Source organism: Emiliania huxleyi, assembly GCF_000372725.1.
Source record: "Emiliania huxleyi CCMP1516 unplaced genomic scaffold EMIHUscaffold_67, whole genome shotgun sequence".
Lineage (NCBI taxonomy): Eukaryota > Haptophyta > Isochrysidales > Noelaerhabdaceae > Emiliania > Emiliania huxleyi.
This window is the reverse complement of record NW_005196981.1, coordinates 143,155-159,711: the sequence shown is the minus strand read 5'-3', so window position 1 is coordinate 159,711 and position 16,557 is coordinate 143,155. Positions and strand designations below refer to the sequence as shown.

Genomic DNA, 16,557 nt, shown 5'->3' with positions numbered 1-16,557 from the left:
GTACCCGCACCCGATTCACGTACCCCACCCCCCCTCTCTGGTCAGTAGAGTGAGAACAACAAATCTTCGCCGCTCTGAGTGTGTCACAGCCACAAATGCAACACGTGCACTATCGACTGCCGCTGGTCGGTCACAAAGAGCTGGCCGTGGGCGACTGTGACGCCGCACACGTCAGCAGCCGCGCCGAAATGGATCACGTGCAGCGGCACGCCGTGCAGCGTCATCACGTGCAGCCGGGAGACGTCGCAGGCAACAAGTCGCGCCGGCGTCCCGAGGATCGCGAGACCGCAAACCTCCTCGAACATGCCCGCACCCCCACCCGGCGCCCCGAAACACCGCACATAGCGGCCCTCCTCTGTCCACACGGACACACGAGCGTTACCCTGGTCCGCCACGTAGACGCTGCCCTCGTGGCCAATCGCCGTCTCTGGAAGGCTAAGCTCTCCACGGCCGCTGCCCTGGCTACCAAAGGCTCGAAGCCACCGCAGCTTTGGCGCCGTGCCGAGCACCACGATGCGGTGGTTGCCCTGGTCGACGACGAGGAGCTGACTGCCCGCCAGGCTCACCCCGCACACGCGCGAGAACTGGTTCGAGCCGCCTCCGCACGCGCCACCGAACCGCTCCAAAATATCACCAGTCGGCGAGGCGCGAAGCACGTAGCTGTGCCACCGGTCGAGCGAGGGGTAGTCCCAGCCAGAGTCGAACTCCTTTATGCCCGCAAATATGGTGCCGTCCGCCGCCGCCGCCAAGCCGGCCACGACGTGAGGCCCGGGACACAGCGGCATGGAGAGGAGGTGGCTGCCGCTCGGTGTCAGCGACTGGACGCGGCAGTTCCCCGCGTCGCTCACAGCAACGCCCGACGCGGTCGCCACTATGGAGGAGGGGGCGCAGAACTGGCCATCGCCGGGTCCGTGCGAGCCGAAGCTCGACTCGAGCCGGCAGAGTCGCCAGCTGACACGCTTGTGCCGTGCCACGCTGCCGGCGGCGCCGAAGGCCAGAGCGCACCCACTGAAAAAGTCGAGCCCGATGAAGTCGGCGATCACGCCGAGCAGTTCCTCGCTGAGGAGGACGGCGGCGGCGGCGGCCTCGCCGCGAGCGCTCATATATGCGTTGCGGACCTAGCCTGTTTGTTGAACCTGACGGATCCTGACGAAGGCAGCGGCCGCAGGCAGTGCGCGTGCGAGTTCTTTACGGTGAGCCGGTGTGTGTGCCAGTCCGCGCCAGTCCGCGCCCTTGTGTGCTGCGAGAGAGGCTTAATTCAAAAATTCTTTTTCACAGTGTGTGTGCTCTCTCGAGGTTCTCGAGGTGGATATCCTTTGGCCGCGTTGGGTAGCGAGGATTGGTGTAACCCGAGCCACGGAGGCGTGTTTTCTGACGGCCGACCGTCAGTGCACGGAGTTGCCCCTTCTCCGACTGCCCCGGCTAGTTCCCGAGGTCGTCGGGTGTGACCCCTTCGTCCCCCGAGACCTAGCGCGGGTGGGTTGGAGGGGCCTCGGAAAGGCGCGCAAGCACGCCCTACGTCTTCCCCTCCTCCCCATCGGGCCGCATGAGCGGCCACGCCTCGCAGATTCGTTTCCGCGCCTGGGTCAGGCGCGCGGGGCATCCCCCGGGTCGCTCGACCAGCGATCCGAAGAGTGGCCGCTATGCGAAGGAAAGAGTGGGGCCCTCGACGCCTCAGTCCGGCCCTCCGAGGGGGGAAGGGAATTGCGGGGTCCCCTCGGGCGCCTCAGTTCGGCCCTCCCGAGGGGGGGAGGGGAGCAAGGGGGTGGGGGGATCAGGGTGGTGGGGAGGGGTCTCGGATTTCATGGGTCTAATACTTGCCCTTTCGGGGAGGGGCCTCGGTTACGGCGAGCGCAGTGGCGCGCGCCCTACGTCTTCCCCTCCTCCCTCGAGGCAGCGAGTAGGCCGCGAGAGGAGGTCTCGAGCGCCTATATGAAGGTATGTGAGATGGTGATGGGAATGGGTGGTCGGGCGGGCGGGCGGGGCGGGCGGGGCGGGCGGGCGGGCGGGCGGGCGGGCGGGCGGGCGGGCGGGGAGAGGCGGGCGGGCGGGGCGGAGCGGGCGGGCGGGGTGATCGGGGGAATCGTGTCCACAATCGGCAGCGGCGGAGCAGCAGCAGCAGCAGCAGCTGCTGTAGCAGCAGGCAGCAGCCTGCCGCAGATTCCTGCCGTTGTCTGCGCCGCGATCCGCCGCCGCGCCGCCGCGCCGCCGCCGCCTGCGCTCGCCGCCGCCTCGTAGACGACTCCTCTCGCGCTCGAGGAGCCGCGCAGCGGGCCGCGAGGTGGATGTCAAAGAGCCGCAAAGTGGCGAGGTCATGTGTGTGCCAGTCCGCGCCAGTCCGCGCCCTTGTCGTGCCAGTGTGCTGTGAGAGAGGCTTGTATTTTAAGAATTCTTTTTCACAGCATGGTACGGGACGCCTCGATCGTCTTTACTGTGATAGTGCTAGCACGCGCCAGTTCGCACCTGTGTCGAGCCTCTCTGCTGTGAGAGAGAGTTGTTTTGTTTAAATTCTTTACTGTGCTGTGAGAGAGAGATTGTTTTTGGTTTGTTGCTGAGAGAGAGATTTTTAGCAATACCAAACAAATCTAACACTCACACGTCATTTGGTTGTTTGTACAAAGCATACAAGAAGAGGAGAAAGAAGAGGAGAGGCGCCAGTGATGACGAAACAGAAGCTAGTGCAGACGAGGGCAGGGCAGACCCGGGGACGGCGGAGGCGGACCAGACGGCATCGACCGCCGAGGGAACGTTGGGAAGAGGCACGAGGAGGGCGGCGACCTCAACCGACTATGGAGGACCCGTCACCAGACGACGCAGGGCAGACGACGGTGAGGCGGAGCAGTCGCGCAGGGCGAGACGAGGGAGGGAGCAGGACGTTGCGGAGATCAGCAGGAGGATGTACGAAGAGATTAGGAGCAGCAGGGACCCGAGGGACCATGTGGAAGACGGCTAGTGCTAGTCCCCCATCGGGAGGACGACCCCGGCTAGCCGCCGACCACACCCACAAAGAACCCTGCACAAAGACCGCAGGGCGGGGACCTGTTCCTTTTTACCCATCTCCTAGTAGAGGTGTCCGTTTTATTTATTTATTTATTTTGGTGAGAAGGCGTCGCGAGACCCGTCCTCGCCGATGTACGAGCCCGCCCTCCGCCGCCGCTCCGGCCCGCACGGGGACGGCTGCCACAGCCTCGCCTGCCGCACCGATCGCGCGTGGTTGTGGGTCGAGGGAGCGGCCCGCGCCCGCGAGGCGTTGCAGGCGGCGGGCGCGCAGCAGTCGAAGGCGAGCGTGGTGTAGAGCATGCGCTCGCGCGCCTGCTCACGCCGCGAGGTGTCAGCAGCGCACGAGGAGGGCGGGGCGGGAGCCGGTGCTCGCGCGCCGCTTCGCCCGCCGCACGGAGCGCCGCCTCCGCGCCGGGGCCGAGGCTGCCCAGCACCTGCGGCAGCTTGGGGATGCGAGCCACGTCCACCGCGAGCGCCGCCTCCTCCCACCGCCACTCGTCGCGCAGCTCCTGTTCACGGCGAAGCTGTGAAGAGACGCCGCCTCCTCGCGCCGCCGCGGCGCCGCCTCGCTCCTGCAGCGGCATCGCCTCGAGCGGGTCCGAGAGCACCGGGATGCAGCCGTGGAGAAGCGCCGGGAGGTAGCGGTCCGAGTCGCCGTTGTCCCACCCGCGAGGGGAGAAGCAGAAGCGCGATGTGCGCATCGCGGACGGGATGTCGACCGCATTGACGCCGCTCCGACCCGTGTCATGGATACACATGCCCGGGGCGTCCACCAGCTGGAGCAAGGTCCTTCGGGCGGGGTTGCTGCCCACGCTTCCCCGCCCGGCCCAGTGGAGCGAGCAGTTGCGCGCCGCCGTCGGCGATGGCGCCGCCACGAGGCGCCCGAGCGCGGCGACCCTCCCCTTCCGCCCCTGGCCGCACTCTGGGCACTCGGCCGTCCTGCGGCGCGGCAGTCCGCACAGCGGCCCACAGGTGTGCGCCGCGTACGAAGGCAGCCGCACGTCGAGCCCGTGGTTGAAGCAGTTGAGGCAGTGGCCTCGCTGGCTGGTGAGCTGGTCCGCCCAGCCGCTGTAGAGGAGGAAGAGGACGAGCCGGCCGGGGCTCGCGGGGTTGAGCGCCTCCCAGCCGGCGCCCCACAGCCTGCGGATCTCCGCGGCGTGCGAGCCGTTCCAGACGTGGTTCCGGCGGTCCTGCGCGGCGTCAGAGTCGGTCGGCGACCACTTGTGCGGGTAGATTGGACGGTCGTAGCCCGTGTCGCCCGGGCCGTGGTCGCCCGGCAGCAGCAGCACGTGCCGCGCCTGGCCCGCGTCGGCAGTCCGGTTCCACCACGGCCAGCGCGAGCGGAGGTAGTGGAAGATGCGAGCGATTCGCACGTCGCCTAGCGACCTACAGTTTGAGTGCGAGGGGTGAGGGCGGCGGTAAAATTGCGATGGTGGGGTCGTCGCACAGGCGCCTCATGTCTGCCCGGCTAAAGACGTTTGGCGGGAAGCCGGGCAGCAGCCAATAGTCGGCACAGTCCCCGTCGGGCTCGTGGTGGACGCTCGTGCGGACCCACTGCAGCAGCGCTTTGCCCTGGCGCCAATAATCGGGCGCCGCGTGGAGGTGCTTTGGGAGCGTGTAGGTGTGGACGCGAGGGCGAGGGCCGCCGCGATCGCAGTGCGGCGGGGTCTGCATCGGTGCCGTACCCGCCACTGCCAGCTGCCTTCCTCGCGGCGGAGCGGGCAGCTCTTCTACCCGCCTCAGTCGCGCTATTACACATCCATCCACCCGCCTCCGCGGCTAGTTCCAATTCACTCTGACACGCTAATCCGATGATTGTGCCTCAAGTCAGCTCCCTTCACATCCACCAATCCTGGGTTGCGTTGAATATGATGACGGAGATTGTTGCCTTCTAAACCCGGAGTATAAATGGCACTTCTACAATGATTGTGAAGCAGTCGACTTTATGCGGACGCATTGTTTGTGAGGAAGCATACCCGGCGTACCTCGGCTTGGACTTGCCTGCTGCAAAGTCGGACCTTTTTCGGTATTGTGTCCTCTTTACACACGGCGGGCTGTGGGCAGACATTGATACATTGCCTGCTCGGCAATCGCTCTCGCCGGGCATGGACTTCCCCGCGCTGCCGCCGCTCGGCCAGTCCGTTCCCCCGCCTCGCGCTGAGCCGCTGAGATGCCCGGCATACATCCTCCCCGTTCAGCTGAGCAGCTTGAGGTTGCTTCTCCACGGGCTGAGGTTATCTAGGGTTCCTCCCACCCAGACAGAACATGCTGCTGTCTTAGTACTCCTGTTCGACCCATTCGGAATCTAATGAGGGGTCATTCCGGCGGAATGACCCCTCCGGGGAGATCGTTCACATCTCGAAAAACCAGAACCCAGAGCGTCTGGACCGATAATCCCATGGCCCGGATGTTTTCTGTGGCACTGTGGGATGGGGCCAGGGAAGAGGTCATGGAAGAGGTATGGTATCTCAGTATGTTACTGTATATCCTATGATGCAACATAGTGGGATCTGATTTATCCATACCTCGAACCACGATTGGCACGAGAACGGGACGTTTCACGTTGTTTTTTTGGCCTTACTTTCGTGTTTCGAAAGCGATCGTCGTACCGCATACGGCATAGTGTTCAGGCTAGTGCCATTTCACTGTGGCACAGCTCGCGTTACAAAACCTTGATTTGACCATTTGCGCAAAAAGGTGGTACATCTCGGTGCCTTCCAGAGGCAGCTGCGACCCCGCCGAGTGGACGGTAACACACAGCAGGTGGCGCGGTGTGTTACCTGTACCGTCCACTCGGCTGGGTCGCAGCTGCCTCTGCGCGTCCTGGGGATGTACCTTTGTCGCGCGCCGGAGACGACTCGACGCCGCTGCCTAGGCGCCGCTGAGATCGGAGATCAAGCTCTGACAGGTCGCACGTCGCTCCTTTGACGCCGACGTGACTCACCCGTGCAGATCACATCAGGACACGGTCTCGACACGCTCGGTACGACGCCTGCGACCCGTCTTGGGTCAGGTGGCACGACGCTCATCGCGCCTACCAGCGCTGCCGTGCAGGTTGCCACGACGAGGTCGAGCACGCTTCTATACGCTCGCCCAGCCTTCCTTTCCATCCCATTAGGCAGCCTGGGAACGGTGGCGGTCAGAGGCAAAGCCTGCGAGGGGTGGTGGAACCTCATGTCACGGCTACCGCCGGCTCGACCCCACGATAGCCTCCGAAGGCTGACTTTGCGGCACCATCATCGGACGACGTCGGCGAGTTGAGTCGCGCTCGCGGTAGCCAGATGACCTCTCATACTAGTATCATCGGCCATGGCCGCAGGAAGCGCGGGGGATTCCGCTGGGAGCAAGCCAACACGGAGCTACAACCTCCGTTGGACGCGTATTTTCAAGATTAGCGTGTGTGTGTGTGTCAGAGTGAATTGGAACTAGCCTCATTAGACCATAGATCATAGTCCGTACGCGTCGATTCTCGATACGATCGAGAATTTAGAGCCGTAAAGCGTAATACCGAAACATTCGTTTCCGCGCTGATCTCATAACATTATAATCTGATGACCTATATAGGGGTAGCCTCTTGCACTCTGGTCTGCACGATGCCGATGGCGAGCAATACCAATACGCAATAGCGTCTCGTCACCGCGACCGTTGTGGCACCGTCCGGCTGTGAGAGTACCGATCCAAAAATCGGCACCAATGCCACTAACTTGCAAGGCGTCCAGGGTGGGGCGCGGGGCCCCGTGAACACGATTTGGGCGCGTGAGCCGCCCTGTTGGCCCGCCCCCGCTCACTCCACCGAGCGCCGCCGCTCCGCCCGCTGTGCGAGCCGCACCGAGCGGCGGGCCGGCGTGACGTGCCCGTACGCCGGCGAGGCGGCGCTCTCCGCCAACGACTGCTCGCTGCAATCGCGCGAGAGCGGCGGCGTGGCGGCGCTCGGCCAGCTGCGCCCGTCGAGCTGCGCCTCGCACGCGAGGCGGGGCGAAGCGCTGGCGGCGGCTCCGCGGGCGAGCGGCGACATGCTCCTGCGGCGGCCTCCTCCGGGGCCTCCGGCGAGCGGAGACCGGCGCGCGGGCGACCTGCGCGCGGGCGATTTGCGCGCGTTGCCGCCGCCGCCGACGGCGCGAAGTGCGCCGGCCACGCGCGAGCGCTTGAGGCGGAGGAGGTAGGCGTGGAGGAGGCGCTGGAGGAGGTCCGCCTCGGCGTCGGAGCCAGCCTACGCACACCAGGGGGTGGGTCGGGTGGGTGGGTCGGGGGGGGGGTTGACGCGTCTGCCATCTCGGGAGAGGGAAGGCGTGCGAGGGGGGCGGACGCGGATGGCAGAGCGCCTCGGGCAGCGGCGGCGGCGAGGCGGGCGGCTGCGACGGCGAGGCGGCGGAGGAGGAGGCGGAGGGCGCGGGCGAGACGGCGCGGGCGAGGCCGTCGATCTTTGCGCTAAGGTCCTCCGAGTCGCGCCGCGTCAACGCGTGCAGCTCGTCCAGCTTTGAGAGCGTCTTGCGGCCTGTGGGACACGTCCTGGACGCGTCCTGGACACGTCGACTTGCACCGTGCTGCTTGGAGAGCCGTGCAGGCCGAGGTCGGTGTAGCAGAGCGCGGCGTGGCAGAGAGCGCACAGGCCGCCCGCGCAGGTGGCCTTGCGCAGCAGCCAGAGCCACGCGACGAGGGCCTGCGCGAAGGTTCGGGGAAGGTGGACGGAAGGCTGAACGAAAGGTTCGGGGAAGGCTCCCGAGCGCCTCGACGTCGGCGGCGGAGGCGGGCCCCGAGGCGCCGCGGCGGAGGAAGACGGCGGCGAGAGTCTTCTCGAGCAGGCAGCTGCCGGTGAGCATCGCAAAGATGGGCAGCCGCGCGGCGGCGGTGCGCGAGGTGGAGGTGAGGGCGAGCGCGAGCAGCACGGCGCACGTGAAGAAGAGGACCGACTTGATGTCGGCGAACTCGCCAAACAGGGCGGCCTGCAGGTCGAGGAGCCGGTCGACGCCGCCGAGCAGCGAGCGCTGCTTGGAGCCGAGCGACTGCACGCACGGGGAGAGGGGGTCGTGCTCTCTGGGCCCGCGGGAGAGCGTGGCGATGGCTGTGGGCGCGAGGGCGCGGCGAGGGTGAGGCGGGCGGCGGCGGCGGCGAGGCCGAGGGCGGCGGCAAATGGGGGAGAAGGGGTCGGGCCGCAGCTGCCTCGGTGTCCTTTTTGAGGCTGTCGAGCTGTGACGCCGTCCCCTGCGCCGAGGCGTGGAGCTGGTCGACGAGCGTCTCGGTCGAGCGCTGAAACTCGCGCGACTGGAGGTAGAAGCACATCGACTCGGCGTGCGTGTAGAAGTGGGTGTACGCGTTGAACGCGAGCGCCGCGGCCGAGTCGACCATGGGTTTGGTGCAGTCGGCGAGGCTCATCTCGGAGGTGCACTCGTAGGTGGTGAGCCCCGATTTGGCCAGGTGGCAGTTGGTAAAGTCCACGGCCAGCCTCGACTGCGACTGGTCGTCCATCTCGCGGCAACCGCCGCGGAGGCGGTCGACGGCGCGGGCGCTGCACGTGGTGTCAGCGGCAAGCGCCTCGAGCTGAGACTTTCCGGCGGCGGCGCGTGCGGACGCCGCCTCGTCGAACTGGAACGTCGCGACGTGTGACGTCAAGAGGGCGAGCAGCAGGGGAGCCATGACCGTCAAGCGTCGCCCTGTCACGGTCAAATGGCCTGGGTTTCCTTTCTCTCGTGGTATGGGGCAATTGCGCACCGCTATACATACTCGTTTATTCACGAGGCGACCCCAGGGAACCGTGGGCTCTAGGTGGAACCGTGGGCTCTAGGTTTCCTAGTGGCGTGCTGTGAACAGCGAAGAAGACGCCTGAATTCAAACCGTTGGGTCGCTACAGTTCGGGTGGACCGATCTTTATGAGAAGAGAACAGCGGGATTGGAATCAAGGGGGGGCGGGGGGGAGGAAGAAAGCACAGCGTGCACGCTTCAGCAAGTGCTCCAACCAACCTCCAAGAGCAAGACTGACTGGCTGGCTGGATCGCTGGATGGATGGATTTCGCCGCACGGGGCAAGGCACGTCCTCCTCGACGTCCCCCGAGCCAGACCTGCGAGGCGGTGGACGAGACGATGGGCTGCTGAGAGGAAGCAGGGAGGAAGAACGGGCCTCGTTGCGGGTGGTGGAGATGAGACGTGTATATCGATCGCGCGCCTTGCGGGGGGGGCGCGCGGAAAAGAGGAACCTCTTGGCGCCATCGCCATGGTGCGAGACGCGGAACCGGAAGTCGGATAGCCCCTACGAATAGTCGTGGAGAGAGGGCGCGACGCGCGACGCGGTGTGCGGTGTGGCCGACCAGCTCCAGGGCTGGAGATGACAGATGTAGAAAACGGATGTGGTCTTTTTCCGTTCTAAACCAGTGCGCGCCAGGCGTGGGAGCATCACATCTCGACCCAAGAGCTGGGACAGCGGCTGGGGTTGGACTCCATCGAGTTCTACATCGCTCGCCGGCAGCTCCGGTGCCTACTCTCTGAACGTATATTCCAAACGGACCCTCGAGTGTCGTGTGTCGAGAACGCTGAACGGACCCCTCCTAGGGCTGTTTTCTACCCGTATTGGCAGTATTCCGATCGTAGTCCACACGTATTCCAGAATACGTATTTATTCCAAACGAGGCCCAAAAAGCGACGTATTCCGTATAAAATTTTCCTCGCTCCGCGAATTCAGACAGAGAGACAGAGAGAGAGGCTCCGGTGGCTTGGACAGCCCACACTCAAACGCAGGGAGGCAGGGTTCCGACTTTTGGGGGGGAAGGGTACGAGTAGCGGCTGGTCGGGGTAGGGGTTAAGGGGTAGGCCTGGATCGAACCCGGAGGCCTGAGTGGCTAGGGATCCTTTCCCGGGAGTGAACCAGCCGCGAGAATACCTAGCCTAGACGTGGAGGCAGGCGGCTCCTCGGAAACTCCGGCCTCCCTCCGCGTGCCTTCCTGCTTCCTGACGCGAGGACCTGCTGGCTCCTCCGCTCGTGGGCTTGCAGCCCTCTGGTTTCTGTTCCATGGGCAAGCTGCGAAACTGGCTTCATGGCGACGGCGACCGCCCGCACTGGTCGATGCTGCAGTGCGCCGTCGCCGCGTGCACCGAAGACTTACAGGACGAGCTTCAAGACGAGTGGAACGATTGGACGTCAGACAAGTTCGTACGGATCAGAGGACGAGTTCGACTCGTGCAGCGAGTGGGACGACGACGAGGCCGTCGACCGCGCCAAAGAGTGGCTCGGCTGGTCGCCGATCGACCGCGAGGCAAACGGGTACGGTGACGGAGACGAGAGGGATGACGACGTCCGCTCAGCCTGGAGCCGCCTGGCGAGGACGCCGACGGCTACATCCGGTCGTGCTGCGGCGGTGCCCAAGGGCGCGCCTTCTCAGGGTTCTGCACCACGGGAGTCACACGAGATCGACAACATGGTGCAAAAGAAGAACCCGACGTGGCGCTTCGTTTCGTTCATCGACGACATGGTCCAAAACGACACCGTGGCAGAGGCCGTCGGTCTTACTGCGGCGAGGGCGGCACACTCCTCTCGAGGTGCAAAACGAATTCGCTGGCAACCTCGACAACGAGGAGAAGTGCCTCATCTACTCTCCGAGCGGCGACCTCGACAGCGTACCCTCCTTCATGGTCGGCTCGCCGCACCACCGAGAGACGAGGACGGGACCCTCACCGGACGCGAGAAATGCTTCAAAATCCTCGGAACCTACCTCGGCGACACAGAGGCTGCCTCGGAGGCGATTGGGAAACGCCTCAGCCCTCACCAAAAACCTCCGTCCGCTCGACTTCATCGACACGCTCGAATGCACCGAGGGCATTCAGAACGTTGGACACCTCAAGTACACAACCTCATCACCCGTCAGGCCTGCCCAAAGACGAAGTACATCTGCTCCGTCACGCCACCAGAGATCAGCGAGGGCCCGGCCATCGACGGGAGCAACCGGATTCGCAAATCGTGGGAATTACTCACAGAGGCATAGGATGCTCCTCTCTCCTGCCAAATACCTTTCTCCGGGGGCATGTTCTTTTTCTACGGATGCCTCTTCCACTGGTTCTCCAAGATGCAGCGATCCGTCACGCTCTCTAGCGCCGAGGCAGAGTTCTTTGGCACGATGCTCGCCGCCAAGGAGGTGGTTTTCATCCGCGAAGTACTGATCGACCTTGGATTTTCCATCGACGGCGCCAGCGTCATCAACTGCTATAGCAAGTCCGCCGTCGGCATGGCATTCGACCCCGTCGCCTTCAAGAAGACCAAGCACATCTTGCGCGCCGCCGAGTTTCTTCGCGATCTCGTCAGCCGTGGCGTTATCTCTGTCGAACACCTCCCCGGCGTTGTCATGCTCGCCGACCTGCTCACGAAGGCTGCCTCGCGGGCCATCTACTTGGCCTGATCAAGCGGCTTGACGACTTTCATGCCCTTTGAGTTCGTTTGTCCCTCGCGCCCCGCGCTCGGGCCAGAAGGGCTGTTCCCGGGCATTAATTCCGCCAATCCTCGAGATCATTAGGCGATTATATCCATAAGGGATTTCATTCCCTTTTGGTTTTGGAGATTCGTGTTTCGGTTTCGGATTTGGGTAAAACTCTTCAGCGCGATGCGGCCCAAGCCTTGGCTCATCCTGTCCGTGAGCCTCTATGGCGTGGCCGCTATCGAGTAGCCACTAACATCGAAATCCGGTACAAATCGACCGTTAGCCAGCCCCGCCCCCCAAACCACAGGCGCGCCCAGAGGCGCCGCAGGCGCCCCAAGCGGCGCGGAGCGCCGCCGTAGGCGGCGGACAGCAGTCAGTCAGTCAGTGTTACACACGTCCTAGAGCAGGACGACGGGGCATACGCACTCGCGTAGGAGGCTGACAGCAGGTGCGCGAAATTAAGCGCCATTTTCGGTTCCGCGGGTTTGCTACTAATATGTCGAAATCTGGTACAAATCGACTTAGCCGAGCCCCCCCAAACCACAGGCGCACAGCGCCCAGGGGCGCCGCAGGCACCTCAAGCGGCGCGGAGCGCCGCCGCAAAAGCAGCAGGTGCGCGAAATTAAACGCCATTTTCGGTTCCGCGCGGTTTGCCACTAACATCGAAATCCGGCAGAAATCGACACAGCTGACAGACAGACTGAGACAGAGAGCACACACGTTCGAGACTGGGGATCTGGGGTGCGGAAAGGAGGAACCTCTTAGCGTTTAAAGGTAGAGGCGGTTCCAGATGGGGGAGAACCACGATTGCACTGCGTCCATTGCCTCCATCCCAAATGATGTCATTCCTGAGAGGTCTCGCGACTCGCCTCGCAAGCACGGTTCGCACCCGGCGCACTTACTTTCCCAACCGCATTTGAGGCTCCATCTCTGCGTGTGACCAGCGCACCAAGGTTCACATGCGGCGGTGGCCTTCTCCGGGAGGTTGTGCGACACATTTGCGGGGATCAAGCCCGCATGCTTGGCAATGATGTCCCAGTCCTGTGCATACAGCTTGCCGGTGCTGGTAAGGTTCTCGGTGCCGGGAACAAACAGACTGCTTTCTCGCACGAAGTCGTGCACCTGAGCACGGAAGTGTGCATGTACTCAGGTGTGAGTGAGTGGTCACGGGAGAGCATCCATGCGGAGGGGGCGGTCAACCGGGTTGCGTGTCGCAAACCACGTGTACCGAAACACCCTGTCGTCCGTCTCGAGCGCCAGCAGCGTCTTGGACATCCATTCGTCCTGGACCTGCCGGCCTTGTTTGGCAAAACCGACTGCCATCTCGGTGATCCACAGCTTCTTGCCAAATGATTCGTAGAAACGTGCGATTCGATCGGCCAGTTCGGTGAACACTTCCTCCCTAGAGTTTGAGTAGTAGTGGTAGCCGATGTACTTAATTTTGTCCGGGTCGCAGCCCTCGATGACGCTGCAGTTGCCCAGGAAATGTGTTAGCCAGGGTGATGGATTGCCATCGAAGTAGCGAACACACAGCTGCGGCGAAAAGAGCACCTAGGAGGGAGTCGCGCGGCGATGAAGAGGTGTACTATCACATGTGTGGTGGCGTATGACCAAGAGGGCACCAACGGAGGGTCGAACTCCTCTGCAATCTCTTGCACTTGCACCCAGAGCTCCGCTGCCCTCTTGGCAGGGAGCTTGTCGTGCAGATCTGGCTCGTTGAACCCGCCGAGGTGGCGCACACCAGAGTCGCGCCATATCTGCTTGTAGTTGGGGTCGAGACCTGCCTTGCACGATGGCTTGCAGTCTTTGGAGCCCTTGATGATCGGAACGTATTCTGCCGCGCGCGCCCTGCCCCCGCACATCGGTTCGCTGCAGGTGTTGCCCTTTCCACAGTCTGGGTGCGAGTGCCAATTGTAGAACCACGAATCGGCCAGGTTTAGGTGAGAGGCGTCGTCGCAGCTATATATGCGCTTCCCGTCGGGAAACAGTGGGCCCGAGTTGCTGAAGCCAGCCCCACGTTTTTTTGGGACTGGTCCGGCCCCCGGAGGAAGGGCAAAGATCGGCTTTATCGGTAGCCGTGGCTCGTAGTCTAGCGTGCACCGGAACCTCGTGTGGGGGAAAGCGTAGCAAGTGGCATCGCAACGCCCGGCGATGGATCCACACACCCCGCAGCCGCAAGCGTCCTCGCAAAGAGACCCACCGCACAGGTTGTTCTTGGCATGCCCCAACTTCGCGTGTCCGTGTCGAAATTCTTCCTCGGTATAGTCACCTTTCCAAAGGTCGGCGGTGTCCTGTAGACAGGAAGAGCAAGCTCCGACGGTTGGTCGTGCAATAAAATGGGGCTTCTTGCACTTGTGCCGACCCTTCGTTGGTTCGGCTTTGCAGGACCTGTCACATTTTCCGTATGACCCACAGACGCCGCATTCGCAAGCATCCTCGCATGGTGCACCGCCACAATCGCCAGGTCCCTGGCCAAAGGTTTCCGAGCACTTGTCGCAATCCGGATCCTCTGTCACCTCATCCATCCCGCACGGGTAGCGGAGCGAAACAGGATCGGGCTGGCAACTTTTGGGGTCAGATTTGATGCTGCCGCAAACGCCGCAGTTGGCAGCGTCCGCGCATGGGTGATCTCCACAGTCCTCGTAGATCTCGTTGCAGCGGTAACATGGGGTGAGCGCGTTGAACTCATCGGTCGCCGCACCGTCCTTCCTTTCCCTTGACGTTACTTCTGCCATCTCCTTTCCCTCCCCTTGAGGCTGGAAGGGTTTGTACGCACGAATGCCTGCGGCGACACCGAAGCAGGTCAGCGCGAGCGCGACACCCCGGCGGCAACCCAATCGCTGGCCGGCATCCGACTTTGTCAGCATCGGGGTTCTCCACGCAGTAGTTGCTCAGCGAGAAGCACCGGGACCGGGTGGTGTTCCGCGGCGTTTGCCCCTTTGCCTAGCACCAAACCGGACGAGCCGACGTCGGCGTGGACGGGAAATCTTCGGGGTAGGCAGGTAAATCCCGCTGTTGCGCCAGGTAGGCATACGCTGGTACTTAATTAAAGATACTTCGTAGACGCATAGCTAGACGAAGTATGGGGAGTGAGAAGCGTCAGTCAGAAGAGCTTCAGGGGTAACCTGAAGTCCGTCGTGACGCTCTTCTTTCCCCCCAGGTTTGACCGCGCAGCTTTCAAAACTCGACGATATCTTCCGGAAAGACTGAACTTCCCGCACGCAGGCGCCGCGGCAGCATGAGAGGCGCAGAGAGGCTGCGAGTGCTCGACGAGTCTTGCGAGCTGCGCGGTCAAACCTGGGGGGAACTGATCGCATCAAGGCGGACTTCCGAAACCTGGGTGAGCACCTCACACCTCTCTCTACTGTGAGATGGGTAAAAAGGAACAGGTCCCCGCCCTTGCGATCTTTGTGCAGGGTTCTTTGTGGGTGTGGTCGGCGACTAGCCGGGGTCGTCCTCCCGATGGGGGACTAGCACTAGCAGTCTTCCACATGGTCCCTCGGGTCCCTGCTGCTCCTAATCTCTTCGTACATCCTCCTGCTGATCTCCGCAAAGTCCTGCTCCCTCCCTCGTCTCGCCTAGGGTTGCCTAACGTTAATTTGGGGCCTAACAGTTGCGCTATTGTTGGCTGAAATCCTCAACGTTGTTCAAGTGTTCACCCCAGCCCATGCTGTTACTGTTTATTACTGTTGTTACTGTTGTTCAGCGGCCAGCAAGCAGAAAATGGCCAAAAAACCGGGTAAACCCCGAAAATACCTGGGTTTTCCCGGGTATTTTTGGGTATTACCCGCACTGGACACTAGAGATCGTCGTGGGTCACTGCCAGGCCTTCCTTACTGTTGTTCAGTCGGCCTAACGTTAGCTACTGTTGTTGGGAAGCCCCACTGTTGTTCTGTTGTTACTGTTAACACTAGCAACACTGTTCAGCTCCTAACGTTAGGCAACCCTAGTCTCGCCCTGCGCGTCTGCTCCGCCTCACCGTCTTCTGCCCTGCGTCGTCTGGCGACGGCCTCCATAGTCGGTCGAGGTCGCCGCCCTCCTCGTGCCTCTTCCCAACGTTCCCTCGGCGGCCGATGCCGTCTGCTCCGGCTCCCCAGTCCCCGGGTCTGCCCTGCTCTCGTCTGCGCTAGTTTCTGCTTCGTCATCACCGGCGTCTCTCCTCTTCCCTCTCCCCTTCTTGTATGCTTTGCACATCGCGTCGATTCCTTTTCGCGTGAGCACCAGCCTGAAGCCCGCCCAGCAGCTGAACCGCTCCCTAAGTCGAAGGAGCATCATCAGTCTTCTCTCACGCGCCACGCGAGGGCCTCTTTTAAAGAGCCTCTTATAGAAGGGGGCCAAGAGAACACACACACCCCTCTCTCCCGTTTCTCCAATTAAGCTAAAAGTACGTACTCGCTACTGACGTACTCCCGCTTACAGTTACACTCGGAGAGAGAGACTCAAATTTTGGACCTCTCTCCGGAGTGGCTTGCCCGTCGCCCGTCGGGGTCGGGGCAACCCCGGTAACGCAAAGATGGGGGGGTCCCCCCCCCAAGACGCGTGTCGGGCTCCTCCAATTCATCCTCGCACGACGCACGCGCGTAACACGCGTTGAGCAAGCCGACGGCGCCGCGGCCGGTCAAGCTTACGAGCAGCGGAAACTCAACGTCTCTAACATCACTTCAATACACGAAATTCTCTGCATCTCCTCTTATCGCACGCTCCATCCTCAACAGGACAACACGAAGACCCACATCGTGACGCGCCGGGGACAGCGCATGCGGCATGGCTTCTTTGATCTCTCTACTCTCTTTCTCGCTCGCTCTCTCGCCCCTCCTGTGGGCGCTCTCTCATCTGAGCACGATTGCTGGGTGCGGGCGTTGAGCCGCATCATTCCTATCTAGAGCGCCGTATGGTCTGAGTCCCCCGACACGTCCGCATCATTCCTATCTAGAGCGCCGTATGGTCTGAGTCCCCCGACACGTCTCTCCCCCCCCCCCCCCCCCGAAAAAGAACAGAGAGAAGGCCAAACCCGCCCAGAGCTCCGCGCGCCTCAGGATACTGGAAAGTAGGGCAGGCGCCCGGCGAGAACAGAGCGCCGCCTGAAGACCGATGGGGGACTGGCGCGCCTCGAGCTGGCCATAAAGGGACAAGGATTCACAAAGAAAGAATGAAAGAA

The 16,557-nt window shown here is 62.8% G+C and overlaps 3 protein-coding genes across 3 annotated transcripts; all 3 read right to left on the bottom strand.

The window, feature by feature from the left end:
* Positions 1–83: 83 nt before the first annotated feature.
* On the bottom strand, positions 84–1,103 carry EMIHUDRAFT_215858 (hypothetical protein; the record flags this gene model as incomplete). The annotated part of the gene is made up of 1 exon (XM_005762572.1): positions 84–1,103. One exon carries the CDS (start codon positions 1,101–1,103, stop codon positions 84–86), a length of 1,020 nt encoding a protein of 339 aa, XP_005762629.1.
* A 5,426-nt stretch (positions 1,104–6,529) lies between these two features.
* EMIHUDRAFT_437900 (hypothetical protein) lies at positions 6,530–7,449 on the bottom strand (the record flags this gene model as incomplete). Its single annotated transcript, XM_005762571.1, has 2 exons — positions 6,530–7,210; positions 7,323–7,449. Coding segments are annotated over 2 exons (638 nt in total), but the record flags the coding sequence as incomplete, so codon positions are not given.
* A 5,114-nt stretch (positions 7,450–12,563) lies between these two features.
* EMIHUDRAFT_105277 (hypothetical protein) lies at positions 12,564–13,261 on the bottom strand (the record flags this gene model as incomplete). Its single annotated transcript, XM_005762570.1, has 2 exons — positions 12,564–12,950; positions 13,022–13,261. 2 exons carry the CDS (start codon positions 13,259–13,261, stop codon positions 12,564–12,566), a joined length of 627 nt encoding a protein of 208 aa, XP_005762627.1.
* Between the last annotated feature and the right edge of the window lie 3,296 nt (positions 13,262–16,557).